Below are 17,782 nucleotides of genomic sequence, written 5' to 3' on the forward strand. Positions count from 1 at the left end.
GTGATTGTCTAACTGCTGTACACCTGAAACCAAGACAAAGTAATATTGAATGTAAACTTTAATTGAGAAGAAACAAATTACATTTAATACAAATATCCAAAATCAAAGTCATCTCCTACCCTCCACACCTGTTTTGTTTTGTTTTGTTTTGTTTTGTTTTGTTTTGTTTGGGTTTTTGATGTTCAGCAAAATAGTCTGGTCAATAACACCAAAAGAAATGTCTGTTTTTAACAGCTCTGTGGGCCATGAAATGGCGCTGTGGGCCACGAAAGCAGCGTCTTGGTCTGTGTGTCCTGCCTGGTCATTGGAAACAGAAATGTCTCTCAGGCCCTGGCTGGGAAGCTCCGTTGGTTAGAGTGTCATCCTGATACACCAAAGAGGGGGTTCGATCCCCAGTCAAGGCAATACAAGAATCAATCAATGAATGTGAACAACAAATAAGTGGGACAACAAATCAATGTTTCTCTCTCTCTTTTCCTCTCTCCCTCTAGAATCAATTTTTAAAAGAAAGAGAGAGAGGAAGAGAAAGAAAGGGAGGGAGAGAGGAAGGGAGGGAGGGAGGGAGGGAGGGAGGAAGGGAGGAAGGGAGGAAGGAAGGAAGGAAGGAAGGAAGGAAGGAAGGACGGAAGGAAAGATCTTTCAACCCTCAGGTTCCCCCAGCTGCTGGCTAGGGGAGCTTATACATGGGCAGAATGTCTCTGCGGGCAGCTGCAGGTGGTGGGGCTTTGCTCTGAGAGCATGCGGGCACAGGATAATAAATAATGCATGGGCTTGGGGTGGATGGGCTTGTTGTGTTTTTGGTAAAATTAAACAATTCAAGTGGAGAAAAAGCTATTTACTATTTATCTCATTTTATGAGATCTGCACAAAAGAGAAGCATTACAATAAAAGCCCTCGTTTTGACACCAGGACCCATGTTTGCACACAAATTGAAACGACCCCCGAAGCGTCAGTGCACAAGCTTTATTGGCAACGGCCACAGGCCACACTGGCAGACAATGAAAGCAGAGCCGCTCGGAAACACGCGGGATCACACGTGTGTCATCACAGGACGGGGATGTAAAGCATCTGGCAGTTCCGGCTGAATGAAGGCGCCCGACCAGCTCCCTCCAATCAAAGCCGCTGCCGTGAGCACCGCAGGGGGTCACAGCGCTCTGAGGAGGAGCTCCTGGGCCCTCCCTGGGGGACCGCCAGCCCCGAGGCAAGAAAGTCAGGAACCAGCCACCAGCTTTTCCTCCGGCAAACACCGCACGGCCACCTGCCCCAACAGTCACGGCGTTCAGCACGGGGACAGACCGCACCGCCCGCTGCGCTGGGACAGATGGTTTCACAGGTGGCGCTGCTCTGGCAGCAGGTGCTGCGGCCTCAGGCTCCTGCGAGCTCGGCTCGCTCTGCGCCCGCCTTCCGTCCCTCCAACAGCACAGCGAGCCAGCGTCTCTCCAGGGTGAAAGGGACACAATTAATGGGACCATTTCCTAAGAAGTATACAGGCACAGCCAAAGCTTTACGTTAAAAGGGAAGAGACGTAAAATCTGTTGTACTTACAAAGCTCATGGTGATTGTTTCTTTAATGACCACAAAGCTGGGCATGATGGGATGTTTACCCAAACCAAATACCTCTTCAAACACTGAGATAACATCATCCACACTCCCCCCCCACACACACACACACATTTCAAACACACACACACACACACACACATTAAAAATAGCTGATAGGTGTTTGCTTTACATAGGATGGACTGGGAGATCACATACATCCCATTGGAAATTTTGGCGAAGGTTTAAAATGCTGCCCCATAAAAAGCGTGAGGGTATTGCCATTCCCAACCCAGTTTAAAAAAAAAAAAAAAAAAAAAAAAAGTATGAAAACAAAAGTCTGGAGGAAGAAAAATAGGCATTCTGATGTCCATTTCCAATGAGTAAAGAACGCAAAATACATTCCAAAGTTGTCAGAATAACCTGTTTTCAGCAGAGAAGCTGGGGCAGGTAAGCAGATGTTGGCATTTAAGATTACGGCGACAAGAAAGGGTTGAGCTTCCGGGAAGCGAGTCTGGGACCTGGACATAATAAGGCCGACGGCGGGCGAAACCCTGGCTCCGGGCCTCCCAGCCCCGGGTGCCATGTCCTTCGCCCCAGCAGCCCGTGTCCATGCAGCCAGCCTCCCCCAGAGCCTCCCACATCACCACAGGCTCCTCCCCCAGAGCCTCCCCCACCACCACGGGCTCCTCCCCCAGACCCTCCCCCACCACCACAGGCTCCTCTCCCAGAGCCTCCCCCACCACCATGGGCTCCTCCCCCAGACCTTCCTCCACCACCACAAGCTCCTCCCCCAGAGCCTCCCCCACCACCACAGGCTCCTCCCCCAGACCCTCCCACACCACCACGGGCTCCTCCCCCAGAGCCTCCCCCACACCACGGGCTCCTCCCCCAGAGCCTCCCCCACCACCACCACGGGCTCCTCCCCCAGAGCCTCCCCGACCACCACAGGCCCCTCCCCCAGAGCCTCCCCCACTACACAGGCTCCTCCCCCAGACCCTCCCCCACCACCACGGGCTCCTCCCCCAGAGCCTCCCCCACCACCACAGGCCCCTCCCCCAGAGCCTCCCCACCACCACAGGCTCCTCCCCTCAGAGCCTTCCCCACCACAGGCTCCTCCCCCAAAGCCCCCACCACCACAGGCTCCTCCCCCAGAGCCTCCCCCACTACACAGGCTCCTCCCCCAGAGCCTCCCCCACCACCACAGGCTCCTCCCCCAGAGACCCCACCACCACAGGCTCCTCCCCCAGAGCCTCCTCCCACCACAGGCTCCTCCCCCAGAGCCTCCCCCACCACAGGCTCTTCCCTCAGAGCTTCCCCCACCACCACGGGCTCCTCCCCTAGAGCCTCCCCCACCACCACGAACTCCTCCCTCAGAACTTCCCCCACCACCATGGGCTCCTCCCCCAGAGCCTCCCCCACCACCACGGGCTCCTCCCCCAGAGCCTCCTCCCACCACAGGCTCCTCCCCCAGAGCCTCCTCCCACCACAGGCTCCTCCCCCAGAGCCTCCCCCACCACAGACTCTTCCCTCAGAGCCTCCCTCACCACAGGCTCCTCCCCCAGAGCCTCCTCCCACCACAGGCTCCTCCCCCAGAGCCTCCTCCCACCACAGGCTCCTCCCCCAGAGCCTCCCCCACCACCACGGGCTCCTCCCGCCTGCACGCAGGCTCCCAGAGGCAGTCACAACCACCAGAGTGGGCAAGGCACCCAGGGGCTTGCCTGGCCATTTTCTTAGAGAAAGGAAGGATGAGGAGGGACAAGTAGAAACCATTCTTACCGTCCCTCTCCCCCCCCCCCCCCCCCACTCACACACACACACACACCATCACCAAAAGACATAAGAATAACCATACATAGCAAAAGAGCTCTCTGGCACAAATTCCTGGAGTTGTCGGAGGGCGGAGGGAGTTGTCATTTTCACCAGAAGGAAGTGTTTAAAGGGCTGGTAGCGGTCATGGGGCCTCCGGCCTCAGACCCATTGGCTGTGGGGCCTGAGGTCTCCACGGCAAAGAGGGGAGATCTTTCCCGGTTGATGAACCCAGAAAGCGGTCAACAGAAGCCTCGGGGTCAAGGTTATGAACCTGGGAGTTTCCCTCAAAACAGCTCGGGTGTTTTGTGTCTTAGTTCCCCCAACAACTACGATACCCCCGGAAGCACCCAGCGGGCACCAATTCTCTGCAGGGATTCGTCTGGTGGGTGCAGGGAAGGATCCCCATTCCTAGGCGCCCCCGGACCCCAGCAGGGGCGTCAGCAGGCTGCCCACCGACAGCGGTTTACCCCGTGGCGGTCCCCACGGGTTTCATCCTTCTCGCCCGCTGCCTCCACCGGGGGGCGCCTGCGGGCAGCGGACAGGTGTGTTTGGTGGCACCCGTCACCTCCCGGGATGGCTTCTCCAGCCCCTATTAGACTAAAGTGAAAATCGAGACTTTTTTAAAACGTCGCGGGACGCGGCACAAATTGTTGAAAATCAGGACGTCTGGTCACCTTATCTAAGACTCATCCAGCCTCTACCTTAGATGCCTTCTCCCTCCGAGACACCAAGCGGTATCTTAGAGGTCAGCTCACGCACCTTTCGCAAAACGGGACTCCAGGAGAAGACCGCAGAAACCACCTCCGTCTCCTGCATCTGCTGCAAACACCCTGCGTCCCCAGCGAGGAAGCCACATGCCCTGCGTCAGCTGCAGGAGCCCTCCCCAGTCTGGGCATGGCCGGGCCCCAGGCCGGCAATCCCAGAGTGCAATCACTTAATTGGACTCCTTCTGACGCCCGGCACAGCAGCCAGGTGCAGGCACTCAGACACGGCCTTCTCCTCCTCTACCCTCGAAACTGCTTAAAATAGCGCAGTTCGACCTTTCCGAGAGTTCTAGGCAAAAATCCTGTTCTGAAACAGCCATCCCTTTACTGCATTCCGGGAGGGGGGGGATAGGTTTACAGTTATGAGTATGCCAAACAGTTTACTCTCATATCACCATTTATTAATTATTGTATTATGCCTCCATATGAACAACTGTAAGCCTACGTTTGCCTCACCCTGTACATGCTCTCTGCAGATACTGGTGGGAGGAGGACATGGCTGGAACAGTGAGGCAAATACTGCAAAATGGCAGAACCTTAATACAGAAGTGCCGTCAAACAGCCCGTTTCCCAGTGCCTGCTGTCACTTTACAGAGATGTAAAAAGGCAACATAAACACAAGAGCATAGGAAGGGTGCTGCCAAGGCGAGACACGCCGGCTCCTCGTGTCCCCGGAGAGGGGGCCCTCGGGCCGTGGGTGTCAGCACCCAGGCAGGGCATGGCGACGGGGGGAAGGACATGTGCTCACCACCAATAGGATTAACCATAAGGCCTCAGTCATCTCCTTAAGACCCGCCAGCCGAACCCTCGGGGCCTGCCTACGTGGCCGCGTCACGGCGTGACCGGCTGAGCGCCTGGCCCTGCCACGTTCAGTGCCGGGAAACCCCCTTCCTGCCTGAATGGAGAAGCCACGGTTTTGTAAGAACCACCATGCCCGCTGCAGCCCAGGGGAGGCGGCTCTGCCCCTGGCTGCCTTCGGAAGCCCCCTGCCCACCCCCCCAGGAAGTCCGCAGGCTGCGGAGCAGAGCCCAGGCCCAGGCCACAGCCGGCCTCCTCCCACAGGCTCCCTGCTCGCAGCTGCCACCGTGTGGGCCACGTGGCAATTAGCCGCTGCCTCTGTCCTTTCGTCCTCAATCCTCCTCCCGACGAAAACAGGTCTCCGTGCAGGTCAGGAGCCCCGGTCCCGGCCTTCCCGCTCTGGACCAGGGTCCGAGCCGTGGGAGCTCCACTGTCTAAAGTAGGGGTGTCGAACTCAATCAGAGAAGGGGCCAAAATCTAAAATCCAGCCTAAATCGCGGGCCGAATGGTTTACTGAACAGTCATAAACTGTCATTGTGATGGAAACGCAGCGGAGTGCAGTGATGACAGCGCGGTGCGGGCCACATTGCAAGGCCTGGCGGGACGGATTTGGCCCGCGGGCCTTGTGTTTGACACATGTGGTCTAAAGAATCAGTTGTCTCTCTTACCACCCTGTCGACAGAGGAAGGGGCTGTTTGGTGGCACATTTCCTGCGAAAACAACTCCCAGAGGATGTCCTAGGCGGCCACGGGCTCTGAGGTCCCAACAAAGCAGAGTGACCCTTTGGCATCCTTTACGAGGCGGCAGGGTGAGGATGCTGAACAAGCCGGGATAACTGGATTTACACACGTGCTCCCTCGCCTCCCATTTGCCCGTTTGTGATCCCAGGAAGCCCGTGGCTCCAATAGCGGGGCCTGCCTTCCAGGGACACCTGGCGTTTCCAGACTGAGATTGGTGTCCGGGTAATTTTTTACCAAACGCACTGTCTTTCCGCCCAAACCCCTACCAGGAGCTTTACATTTCTCCAAAGCCAGTTTCCAGGAGCAGGAAAGACGTAAAGCATGTACACACATTAGAACTGTTGAAAAAGACAAACAAATCAGAAATCCTCTCCAATCTTCCACTAGACAGAAGCTTTATCACATGACAACACATTCAAGTCATACGGAAGCTGGCACAGCGACCCGCGTCCACATCTCCTGCTGAGCCACCCGCGGGGACACGTTCACAGTCACTCCCGTCGGGACCCCGGGTTCACGCGGGCCGGCCGGGCGGGCTCCTCCGGGACCCCCTCCCGGTTACCCATTCGGGCGGGATCCAGGCAGAGCCTCCTCACGTCCACACCGTAGTGTCGCACCCGCAGAGCCCGGGGCGGGCGAGGAGGAACGGGAGGAGGAAGGGACTGAACTGTCCGGCGAGAGCGGGGACCAGCGTCCGCCCGCGCACTCGGCTAGGAGGTGAGCTTGGAGTAGCTGGGCGGCGAGAACCGTCTGCGCAGGTACTTGAGGATGTAGAGGGGCAGGCAGCTGACCAGCGTGATGGCGGACACTTTCCACAGGAAGGACAGTGTGGCGATGAAGTACACATCTGCAAGCGAACGGGAAGACAGCATGAGAGGGCGGGAATGTTCCAGACGACACGAGCAGTCCAGAAACGGCCACCGCAGCTATCCCCCGCCACACACACACACACACACACACACACACACACACATTCACATATACATACACACATACACATACACTCTCTTACACTCACACACAAACACACACATATATACACACACTCACACATACATACACACATACACACACACTCTCTTACACTCACACACAAACACACACATATATACACACACTCACACATACACACACACACTCAATCACACACATATATACACACACACTCTCTTACACTCACACACACAAACACATACACACACACTCACACCCATGTACACACATATACACACACACAAAGACTCACACGTACACACACATACAGACACACTCACACACGAATACACACATACGCACACACATATACACACACCCACACATACACTCATTCACACATACACATACACACTCACACACATATATACACACAAAAACACACACTCTCTTACACTCACACACACACTCACACATACACACACATACACACTCACACACACATACACACGTATAACACTCACACACATATATACACACATACACACACTCTCTTACATTCACACATGTGTGTGCACACATGCATACACACACACTCACTCAATCACACACATATATACACACACACTCTTACACTCACACACACACTCACACACACACTCACACCCATGTACACACATATACACACACAAAGACTCACATGTACACACACATACAGACACACACACAAAAACACATACGCACACACATACACACGAATACACACATACGCACACACATACTCACAAATACATGCATACGCACACACATATACACACACTCATTCACACATACACACACACTCACACACATATATACACACAAAAACACACTCTCTTACACTCACACACACACTCACACACACATACACACTCACACACACATACACACATATAACACTCACACACATATATACAGACATACACACACTCTTACATTCACACATGCGTGTGCACACATACATACACACACTCACACACACTCGCACCCATATACACACATATACACACATACATACACACTCACACACGTATACACACATACGCACACACATATATACACACACTCACACATAACACACACATACACACTCATTCACACATACGCACACACACGCACACAGGGCCTCCTGGCGTGGCTCCCTCCCTCCACTCCATCTTCCCGGCTGTCGGCCCGGCCTGCCTCCGCTCCCCTCTCTCTGACCTGCTTCTGAATTCCTGTCCTCGGTGAACCGAGCTTTTCAACAACTGGGAAACGGAAACCGGTTCCTACAGGTGTTTCTGATTTGGATCCTGACAGCTGGAGTTTTTCTTTTTAAACACGGGGCCGCCAGAGAGCAGAGAGTCTGCTTCCCCACCCGTTTCCCCTTCGTCTGTGACGGTCACAGGGAGCCGGGGGGCAGGTCTGGGGGTGGCGCAAGGCAGCTGGGCCCCCTGGTTGTAGGCTCGGGGTTTTGCCCTGAGGACAGGCACTCCCCTCAGGTGCTAGGGGAGCGACAGCTGGTGGCTTAATCTGTCCACGGAATGGAGGGCACAGTACACATGCCCCCACTGCCCGAGCACAGGATGGGGAAAACACGGCTGGCGTTGATGAAGCACCTACTAAGTGCCAAGCCTAAGGCCACTGTCTGCTGCTCACCCAGTCCTAGGGCAGATGCACATGTAAGGGGACCCACCACAGCTTCTCTAAGCCCCTGGGAGCGCCCCCACCCCCCAGCCTCAAGCCACTGAGCACATAGTAGGTGCTTACAAGACCACTTGAACCTTTGGGGACACGTGTGAAATTGTTCTAAGACTTTCCACACGGAGGCTCCTTTATCTTTACCAGGACCCTTTTAAGGAGTGTTTGCTGAGGCACCAGAGACGTGGTCAGAGGCGCTTCCTGGTCCGGCAGTTTCCCGGAAGAATGCTAAGTCCTGGATCCTGTTGTTCATTCACCAGCAAGACCCGGGCGCTCGACAGCTCCCCACGGCACGGAGCCCAGCATGGCAGTGCGGCCTGGGAAACCCACGGGGCCCTGGAGGAGCTCAACAGAATCCTCCCCGGAGCCAGCCCGCACATCCCGGGTCTCAAAAGAAGCACCCTCCCGAGACCCTGCCCAGGTGCCCCTCGTCCCACGGGGACCGCCATCCGTGGAGCAGCCGAGGGCCCCGGCCTGCTTGACACGGAGCCCAGGACCCCAGCGCCGGGGGCTGTAAGGTGACCAGGTGTCCCGCTTTGGGCGGGACAGTCCCAATTTCTAACAATTTGTCCCGCTTTTTAAAAATGCTGCGGGACGTGGGACAAATTGTTAAAAATTCTTTCCAGCCGACACCGATTTGGCTCAGTGGATAGAGCGTTGGCCTGCGGACTGAAGGGTCCCAGGTTCGATTCCAGTCAAGGCCATGTACCTTGGTTGTGGGTGCGTCCCCAGTAGAGGGCTTGCAGGAGGCAGCTGATCTGACTCTCTCTCATCGATGTTTCTAACTCTATATCTCTCTCTCTTCCTCTGTAAAAAAAAAATCAATAAAATATATTTTTAAATAAATTTAAAATTATTTTGAATTCTTTCCAAAAATCAGGACTTTTTTAAAATGCCGCGGGACAAATTGTTAAAGATCAGGACTGTCCCACTCAAAGCGGGACATCTGGTCACCTTAGGGGGTGGCCTTCCTTCTCCAGCGGGCAAGACCTCAGAGGCAACGGGCAGGCTCTCCGATCAGGGGGGTGGGGGCGGGGCGGGGCCTCACCGATGAACTCGTGCAGGAACACCAGGGAGGCGATGTAGCAGGCCAGGCTGAGCAGCTCGGCCACCGTCATGAGCCAGTGCCAGGTCTGGATGGTCAGGGCCACCATGAGCAGCTCCGTGAGGATCAGCGACGTGAAGGAGATGGCCACGATGTGCACAAACTCGGACTCAAAGAGCAGCAGTGCCCCGTACATGATGGTGCTCCCTGGAGGGAGGAGCGGGCGGTGGGGAGGCTGCTGCCGCCATGGTGGCACCCTCCCCTGGAGCACGGATCCCCATGCCCCGCCCCCCCACACACACACCCATGCTCCCCCACAGGCTCATGGCTCGCTCACATCAGACACCTTTTTTTTCCATGTGTTTTTCCATTAAGACATGAAAAGCACCACTTGCTGAAGGAGAGGGTACTTTATGCAAGTGTTAAAGAGGCACCACCTTCTAGTTTTGTCTAGTTTTCCTATTTCCCCTTCTGACCCTGTGTAATCAAGAGTCTATAACTGCGAGGGTGCGGGGAGGGGGGGGGGGGGGGGTTGGGAAGGAGTAAGATGGAGAGAGGTTAACTATCTGAAGCAGATGGAACAAGAAATAGAAATTTGCCGAAACCAGTTTGGCTCAGTGGTAGAGCGTTGGTCTGCGGACTGAAAGATCCCAGGTTTGATTCCGATCAGGGGCATGTACATTGGTTGTGGGTACATCCCCAGTAGGGGGTGTGCAAGAGGCAGCTGATCAGTGTGTCTCTCTCATCGACGTTTCTAGCTCTCTATCTCTCTCCTTTCCTCTCTGTAAAAAATCAATAAAAAATATAAATAAATAAATAAATAAATAAATAAATAAATAAATAAATACATGAAATAGAAATTTAAATATATTGCCGAAACCAGTTTGGCTCAATGAATAGAGCATCGGCTTGCGGACTGAAAGGTCCCAAATTCGATTCCAGTCAAGGGCATGTACACTAGTTGCGGGCACATCTCCGGTAGGGGGTGTGCAGGAGGCAGCTGGTCGATGTTTCTAGCTCTCTATCCCTCTCTCTGCATACTCTAGTCCAGGTGTCCTCAAACTTTTTAAAGTGGGGGCCAGATCACGGTCCCTCAGAGAGCTGGAGGGCCGGACTATATGAACTACTAATTCCTACTGTAACACCTCGGCTGCGCTCACTGCCCAAAAAACCTGGCAGGCCGGATCAGACTCCTCTGCGGGCCGCATGTGGCCCGCAGGCTGTAGTTTGAAGACGCCTGTAGGACACGCGGAGTGGGTCTCCCAGGGCATGCTGACACGCTCCCTATGCTATTCTAGGGCCCCAGCTTCTTCGTCCTACGGACAACAGAGTGTACAGTAAGCTGGCCTGGGGCCGAGGCCAGAGCAGAAGACAAGAGGTGGGTTGGCCTCTCTTACCTTGATAGATGCTAATCAAAACCCAGATTAAGAATGTCTTGTAGGACAGTGGCCGTCCCTGCAGGAGAGAGAGACAGGACAGGTTACCGTGTGTGGCTCGGCCAGGGTGCCCGCTGCCTCCTCCCCAAACGCGACAAGGCCACCTGCCTGTCTTCATCAAAAGAAGAGGCTTCCACATATCTGAGCACATTAAATAAGTTATATTTTTTTAAAGAGAAACGATACTAGATAGGAATACAATCAGTGGCCAGATTATTATGATCTCTGAATGCATAATAATCTGGCCACTCAGTGAGTGTGTGTGTGCGTGTGTGTGTGTGTGTGTGTGTGTGTGTGTGTGTGTGAGACCTGGTGCATGAATTTGTGCATGGGTGGGAACCTGCTAGCCTGGCCAGCGGGAGGGGACATGGGCGGTTGGCCGGCCTGCCTGCTGGTCGAGGGGACAATTTGCATATCAGCCTTTTATTATATAGGATATACACTGAGTGGCCAGATTACTATGCATTCAGAGATCATAATTATCTGGCCACTCAGTGTAAGTCTGCCCTTTAGTAAAAACTCCTCAAGAACAAATGAAATTACACATACACACACACACACACACACAAATGCACACACTCCACACACAGGCACACTTTTCAGATGTGTACATAGACATTTCTAGGAGCACACACAAAACTGCCCAGAGCTTTCAAAAAAGTTGTTAATTGGCTTGTTTTCCACTTATATATTACAATAGAGTTCAATATCCTTTACTGGGTATATGTTAGTTTTTTAAGAGGGGAAAACTCCCGTGCCTTTCTCCTCAAAGCCACCAGTTCAAGTGTGTTCAAATCAGATATCTTTTATATGAAATACAGAAAAAGGAGGGATGGAGGAAGGAAGTAAGAAGGGGAGGAAAAGGGAGGGAGGGAAGAAGGGAGGGAAGAGGGAGGAAGAGGGAAGAAGAGGAAGAAAGGAAAGAGGGAGGGAGGAAGGAAGGAAGGGAGGAAGAAGGAAGGAAGAAAAGAAGGAAGAGGAGGAAGGGAGGAGGAAGGGGAAAGGAGGGGGGAAGGGAGAAGAAAGGAAGGAGGGAGGGAGGAAAAGGGGAAGGAGCTCGGTGAACCTTGAGGAGATCCTTGTAGAGCTCAGGATACAGCATGGCGACTTCTGACTTGACGTCCTTGTCCAGGACCAGAGAAAACACAGGGAACATGGTGTAGATGGTGGAGTACCTAGGAGAGAAAGCACTGCAGGTGAGGCCTGGCCCGTTCCCATTCAGCCATCGACAGCCATGGACAGAGTGCCTGCTGTGCGCCGGGCCAGTTCTACCTGAGCACTGGAGATTCAAGATGGAAAACAGACAAAGACGTGAGCCCATAAACAACTCCAGGAAACTCCACCATGCGTTGGAGGGAAGTGTCCTAGAGAAGAGGGACTAAGACGCAGGGTGGGGTGCAGTTTTAGGAGGCGGCCAAGGGAATGACATCTGTAAACATCCACCAGGGGGCAGCCCTGCCGATATCGGAGCGAAGAGGCCCTCCCCCCCACCTCCGGCAGACAGACAGGGAGTGCAAAGTCCCTGAGGCAGCACTGTGCCCATCCTGTTTGAAGGACAGCGAGGCATCCGTGCGGCTGGAGCTGAGGGGTGGAGAGAGGAGATGAAAACCGAGAGAAAACCGGGGACCAGTTCCTGGAAGGCCACATAAAACACGGAAGCCCCACTATATTCAGAGGCATGTTCACTTTACTCTCCCAGGACCTGACGAAGGGCAAGGTCTGTTTTTCCAATTAGAAGTCCAGCACCTACTCTCAGGCTGAACTGGCAAAACCTAGAAAGACGGGAGGCCCACTCTGTCCGCCTGCCCAAGGGGCCTGCGCCTTCCGGCATCTCTTCCGAGCCTGGAGGGCGCCCTCTATCTGGGGCAGGTGGTAACTAGACTCCCCCGACCTGGGTAACTAAGACTGAGCGCCTCTCTGCAAAGGTCAGAAGGAACGTCATAAATTCGGGTCAGGTTGGGGTGAGTTGGTGGCAGCAAAGGTCCAAGTGACACCCAGTCTAATGGGTCAGAGGCACGCAAGGGTCCGCCAAGACTCTCCCGCCTCGCACACCCAACAGCGGGCCGTCCCCTGGGGCCAGCGCGTAGGGAGGTGCTGCGCAGACCCCTTTTCTCTTTTCCTGAGACCTCCATGGAATCGTGGTCTGCAAGCCTCCCTCTTGCTTTGGTGGCCCAGCAGCCAATAACCGTGGGCCCGTGTGGGCCGGTGGCATTCTCTTACCAGGTACAAAGGGCCAAGTGCCGGGGACATAAGCTTCCCGGACCCAATGTCCCCGACCTGGTTACGGGCTTAGCAGTTCAGAAACTCAGTAATTCCAAGAGACGTCTAAGCTGCATTGCTGGCCCTGGCGTGGCGGGCCACTTGGGGACTTGGTATAATGTTTCTTTATATAATTGTGGCATTTCAGGTGATTTCATAAAAAATGGCTCTCCTTACCCAATGATGAGGAATCCTTGGTACAGAGGAACGGAGGCGAAGTAGAACACAGAGGAGAAGACAGCCTGGGGGAGGAGAAAGAGGACATTAGCACAGCCATCCCCAGAGCCCGATGTTCATGCTTGTAAACACAGCGCCCGCCTCCGACAAAGCACTTGTTTTACACCGACAGCCATGAGTGCTTTAAGTATAATATATTAGCTCATGCCCTAACCAGTTTGGCTCAGCGGATAGAGCGTCGGCCTGTGGACTGAAAGGTCCCGGGTTCGATTCTGGTCAAAGGCATGTACCTTGATTGTGGGCGCATCCCTAGTAGGAGGTGAGCAGGAGGCAGCTGATCCATGTTTCTCTCTCAGTGACGTTTCTAACTCTCTATCCCTCTCCCTTCCTCTTTGTAAAAAATCAGTATTTTTCGGACCATAAGACGCACCAGAAGTGTGTGTGTGGTGGGGGGAGTCCCTGCGTCTTATGGTCCAAATATAGCCTACACATATACTTTAAAAAAAAAGTTTTTTTACTTGCCCGGCTCTGTGTGGTCTCTGTGTGCTTGCCCGGCTCTAAAATGGTTCTAAATGCTGCTGTTTACTTTACAGGGTTGATTACATGTGTTTATGACTGTGATGTTGGGTTTTAATGCACATAAAATATTTTAGGACACTATTTGTTTCAGAATCTTTTTTTCTTCATTTCCCTTCTCTAAAAACTGGTGCGTCTTATGGTCCGAAGCGTCTTATGGTCCGAAAAATACAGTATATATTTTTTCAAAAGTATATTAGCTCAGTGAATACTTATTCAACCTTATGAAGTAGGCACTGTTATCATCATCATCCCCATATTACCAAGGAGAAGAGGCACAGAGAGGTTAAGTGACTTGCCCGAGATCACACAGCTCCCAAGGGACAGAGCCAGGAACTGTGCCCAAGGAGTTTATTACTCAGAGTCCTCTCAGCCCCTCTGTGGACACTTCGTAGACGGGCTCAGTGACTCTCCAGAACCACTCGGGAGATGGCGTCCTCACGTCACCTGAGTATTCCAGGAGGGGAACCTGGGCGGGTAAATGGCACTCCGGGCTCTAGCTCACCTGTCTCCGCGCCCACAGTCCTAACAGCTCCCCACCGCCGCCTCCCGGGAGAGGACCCATCAGCAATGGGCGTCTGCTGGGAGCTGATATGGAAACAGCCTCTGCCAAGAGGACTCGCCCCGTCACCCTGGAGGCGGGCTGGAGAGGAGGCTTTACTTCTTGTACTACAGGTTGTAATATTTTTGAAAATTTTACAAATTGCAACTGGACGAGAAGAATAAAGACCTTTGCAAACCCTTCCCGAAACCTCTGCTTCCTCGTTGGCAAACTATTCGCTACGGGCGGTGAAGAAGCAAACCATAGCATCCAATCAGCCTGATGCTGTGTCCGCCTTCTCCGGTTTTCTCCGGGCTCACAGAAGCAAAGCAGCCGCAACGCTCACTCCCCCGATCCTAAAACCCACGCAAGCAGGGGCAGCGGCTTCCTGAAGGCTTTGCATGGATGCAACACGAGGGAAAGGCCGAGCCGGCCTCGTGATCAGGAAGAGGTCTAACTGAGACAGCGCCCCGCAGCCCCTGCCACGCGTGTTTACCCGGCCCAGCTCAGCACACGGCCCAGCTCAGGACACGGCCCAGCTCAGCCCCTGCCACCTGTGTTCACCCGGCCCAGCTCAGCACACGGCCCAGCTCAGGACACGGCCCAGCTCAGCCCCTGCCACATGTGTTCACCTGGCCCAGCTCAGGACACGGCCCAGCTCAGCCCCTGCCACGCGTGTTCACCCGGCCCAGCTCAGGACACGGCCCAGCTCAGCCCCTGCCACGCGTGTTCACCCGGCCCAGCTCAGGACACAGGTGCCACCCAAGGCCATGGCCCTCGGCAGGAAGTCCTGGTCGCACCCTGGCCGTGATTTCAGAACGGAAAGGTGAAAGCCAGGCTAGGCTGTTGCAAAGAAAGGATGGTTGTAAAAATGTCAAAAATCTGGTGTTTCGTCTTTCACATCACCATGGGGAGCCTCTTTCCCCAAAAGCCCCGGGCTGACCTCAAAGACTTCATCTTGAAAAGAGCACTTTGGGGGGGGGGAGGGGTGTTTCCACGAAACGCTATGCCTGTATCTATCCAAGAGACCCACGTCAAGGTCCAGTTCTAACAGGGCCTTGCCCACTTTCAGCACGTGGACAGGGTCAAGGGCACTCTCCCAGCACAGAGAACGATTCCCGCCGACAAGGTTTCCCCGAAGCCGTGTGCGTGGTGGCACGCGAGCCTCACGGAAGGGAGTCCCCAGGCCCGCCTCTGTGTGCCCGCCGGGGGATGGCGGGCTGGTCTCCCGGTGATTAAAACCACTGTCCCATCCAGCTCAATCGAGGAGCGAACCTGAGTTAAAAGTGCAGATGTGGTCTGATGAGCCGCGCCAGCTGTTTGGGCTTAGAGCATGTTGATGAAAATCACCGTAAGGCTCCCACACTCCTGAGTGCAGAGATATTAAAAACATGCCTCCACCCCAACAGGCATGCACGGAGGAGGCCAGGACAGGCGGCTTCTCATCAGCACAGAGCACCGCCGCCAGGCTGTGCCTTTCATGTGTGATTAATCCCCTTTCCCACACACATGCATGTTCTCTTATTGTACACATCATCCTCTTGTGTTTTATTAATAATGGTAAGGATGCCTTTCGTACTTGGTCCCTTACAAAATGCTCTACTTTTCAAAGGAGCCTGAGAGACAAGGCAGATCTTAATGTCCCCATTTTACAGGTGGAAAGACTGAGGCCCCAAGGGGTGAAGGGTTTTGCTCAAGGTATCATCAATAGAATGAGTTCTCATTTAACACTGTGGATAGGTTCTGTGACTTCAAGCAACATGATGTATAATGTTTACCATAAGGCCCATGGTCGGCAAACTGTGGCTCTCGAGCCACATGCGGCTCTCTGGCCCCTTGAGTGTGGCTCCTCCACAAAATACCATGGCCTGGGCGAGTCTATTTTGAAGAAGTGGTGTTAGAAGAAGTTTAAGTTTTAAAAATGTGGCTCGAGAGAGAAATTTCAATTGTTGTACTGTTGATATCTGGCTCTGTGGACTGATGAGTTTGCCGACCACTGCCATAGGCTAATTGATTTTTAAAAGAGCTAAGTTCCTACAGCATATCACCAATGTTATAATGAAATGGTCTTAAACAAGTCAACATTATTCGGGGACCTGCTATACTTAGTGATTTGGTCAGAAAAAAACCATGGGTCCCGAGATATATGATCCCCATGTTCTCACCACTTAACTGGGAGCATTTTCACCTGAATGCCCACGGAGGAAAACCAGGAGACAGTCCTTCAACACCCAAAATGTGTTCTTTTCTTCCCGCTGGCCTCCTCCCCAGAACACAGTTAACTGCTGTAGCCGTGTGGAGGGCCGAGGAGACCGGATTAAGAGCGCACTAACCCTGAGGAACAGGACCACACTGCCTCTGCCCCACCCTCGGAGCCTCAGACTCCCCATCTGTGAAATGGGTGCTCCTGTGAGGACTGAGTGAGACGCTGCACTGTGAACACTTAGCCCGATGCCCAGTGTTTAGGTAGCGCTCAAGAAAAGCAAGTTATTCTCGTCTGGCCCTTATCTCTGCATGTGGAAAACTTAGCACCCATTTAGCATTTAACTTGGCATTTTTCCTTCTGGCAAACCAGTTATAACAACTCTAGTCTACCCGACATCCGATTTGGGCGGGACAGTCCCAATTTTGAACAATTTGTGCCACATCCTGTGGCATTTTAAAAAAGTCCTGATTTTTGGAAAGAATTTCTAACCATTTGTCCCACGTCCTGCAGCATTTTAAAAAAGTCCCGATTTTTTAAATGCCGCGGGACGCGGAACAAATTGTTCAAAATCGGGACTATCCCGCCCAAAGTGAGACGTCTGGTCACCTTACTCTACTCATTTATAAGACACCCCAAGAATAGCCTTCAACCCCCAACAGGAAGGTTCCGGGCAATTCAAGGTCTATCAGGTGCCATGGGGCCTGGAGCGGGTATCCCGGCTCCACGACATGGCCTAACCCCCAGGCCCTACCCGGGACAGCCATGCGCGCCCGCACAGACGGCGGCAGCCCACCCACCTGCATGGTGCTGATGCACCGGCTGCCCACGCACCTGCATGGTGCTGACGCACCGCCCACCCACCCACCTGCATGGTGCTGAGGCACCGCCCACCCACCTGCATGGTGCTGATGCACCGCCCACCCACCTGCATGGTGCTGACGCACCGCCCACCTGCATGGTGCTGACGCACCGCCCACCCACCTGCATGGTGCTGACGCACCACCCACCCACCTGCATGGTGCTGACGCACCACCCACCCACCTGCATGGTGCTGACGCACCACCCACCCACCTGCATGGTGCTGATGCACAGGCTCCGGTGGATCACGAACTGGCTGAGGGCGGCGGAGCGCTTGTAGCTGTTGCGGCCGTGCACCATGAGCAGCCGGCCGAGGTGCTTGAACTGGGTGATGGAGAAGTCGGCGGCCAGCGAGGCCTGCTTTCCCTCCTGAAAGCCG

The 17,782-nt window shown here is 54.0% G+C and overlaps 1 protein-coding gene across 3 annotated transcripts in view; it reads right to left on the reverse strand.

The window, feature by feature from the left end:
* Window positions 1-6,026: 6,026 nt before the first annotated feature.
* Window positions 6,027-17,782, reverse strand: part of ATP9A (ATPase phospholipid transporting 9A (putative)) — a 126,869-nt gene continuing 115,113 nt past the window's right edge. For all 3 annotated transcript variants that reach the window (XM_036418457.2, XM_045574921.1, XM_036418461.2), the window contains exons 23-28: window positions 17,617-17,772; window positions 13,223-13,287; window positions 11,853-11,961; window positions 10,748-10,805; window positions 9,354-9,557; window positions 6,027-6,500 (exon numbers count right to left, since the gene is read on the reverse strand). In XM_036418457.2, the coding sequence (XP_036274350.1) occupies window positions 6,364-6,500; window positions 9,354-9,557; window positions 10,748-10,805; window positions 11,853-11,961; window positions 13,223-13,287; window positions 17,617-17,772 (729 nt within the window). In that variant the 3' untranslated portion in view covers window positions 6,027-6,363. The remainder of the gene's footprint in view (window positions 6,501-9,353; window positions 9,558-10,747; window positions 10,806-11,852; window positions 11,962-13,222; window positions 13,288-17,616; window positions 17,773-17,782) is intronic.

This window comes from Pipistrellus kuhlii, unplaced genomic scaffold (genome assembly GCF_014108245.1).
Source record: "Pipistrellus kuhlii isolate mPipKuh1 unplaced genomic scaffold, mPipKuh1.p scaffold_m20_p_6, whole genome shotgun sequence".
Taxonomy (NCBI): domain Eukaryota; kingdom Metazoa; phylum Chordata; class Mammalia; order Chiroptera; family Vespertilionidae; genus Pipistrellus; species Pipistrellus kuhlii.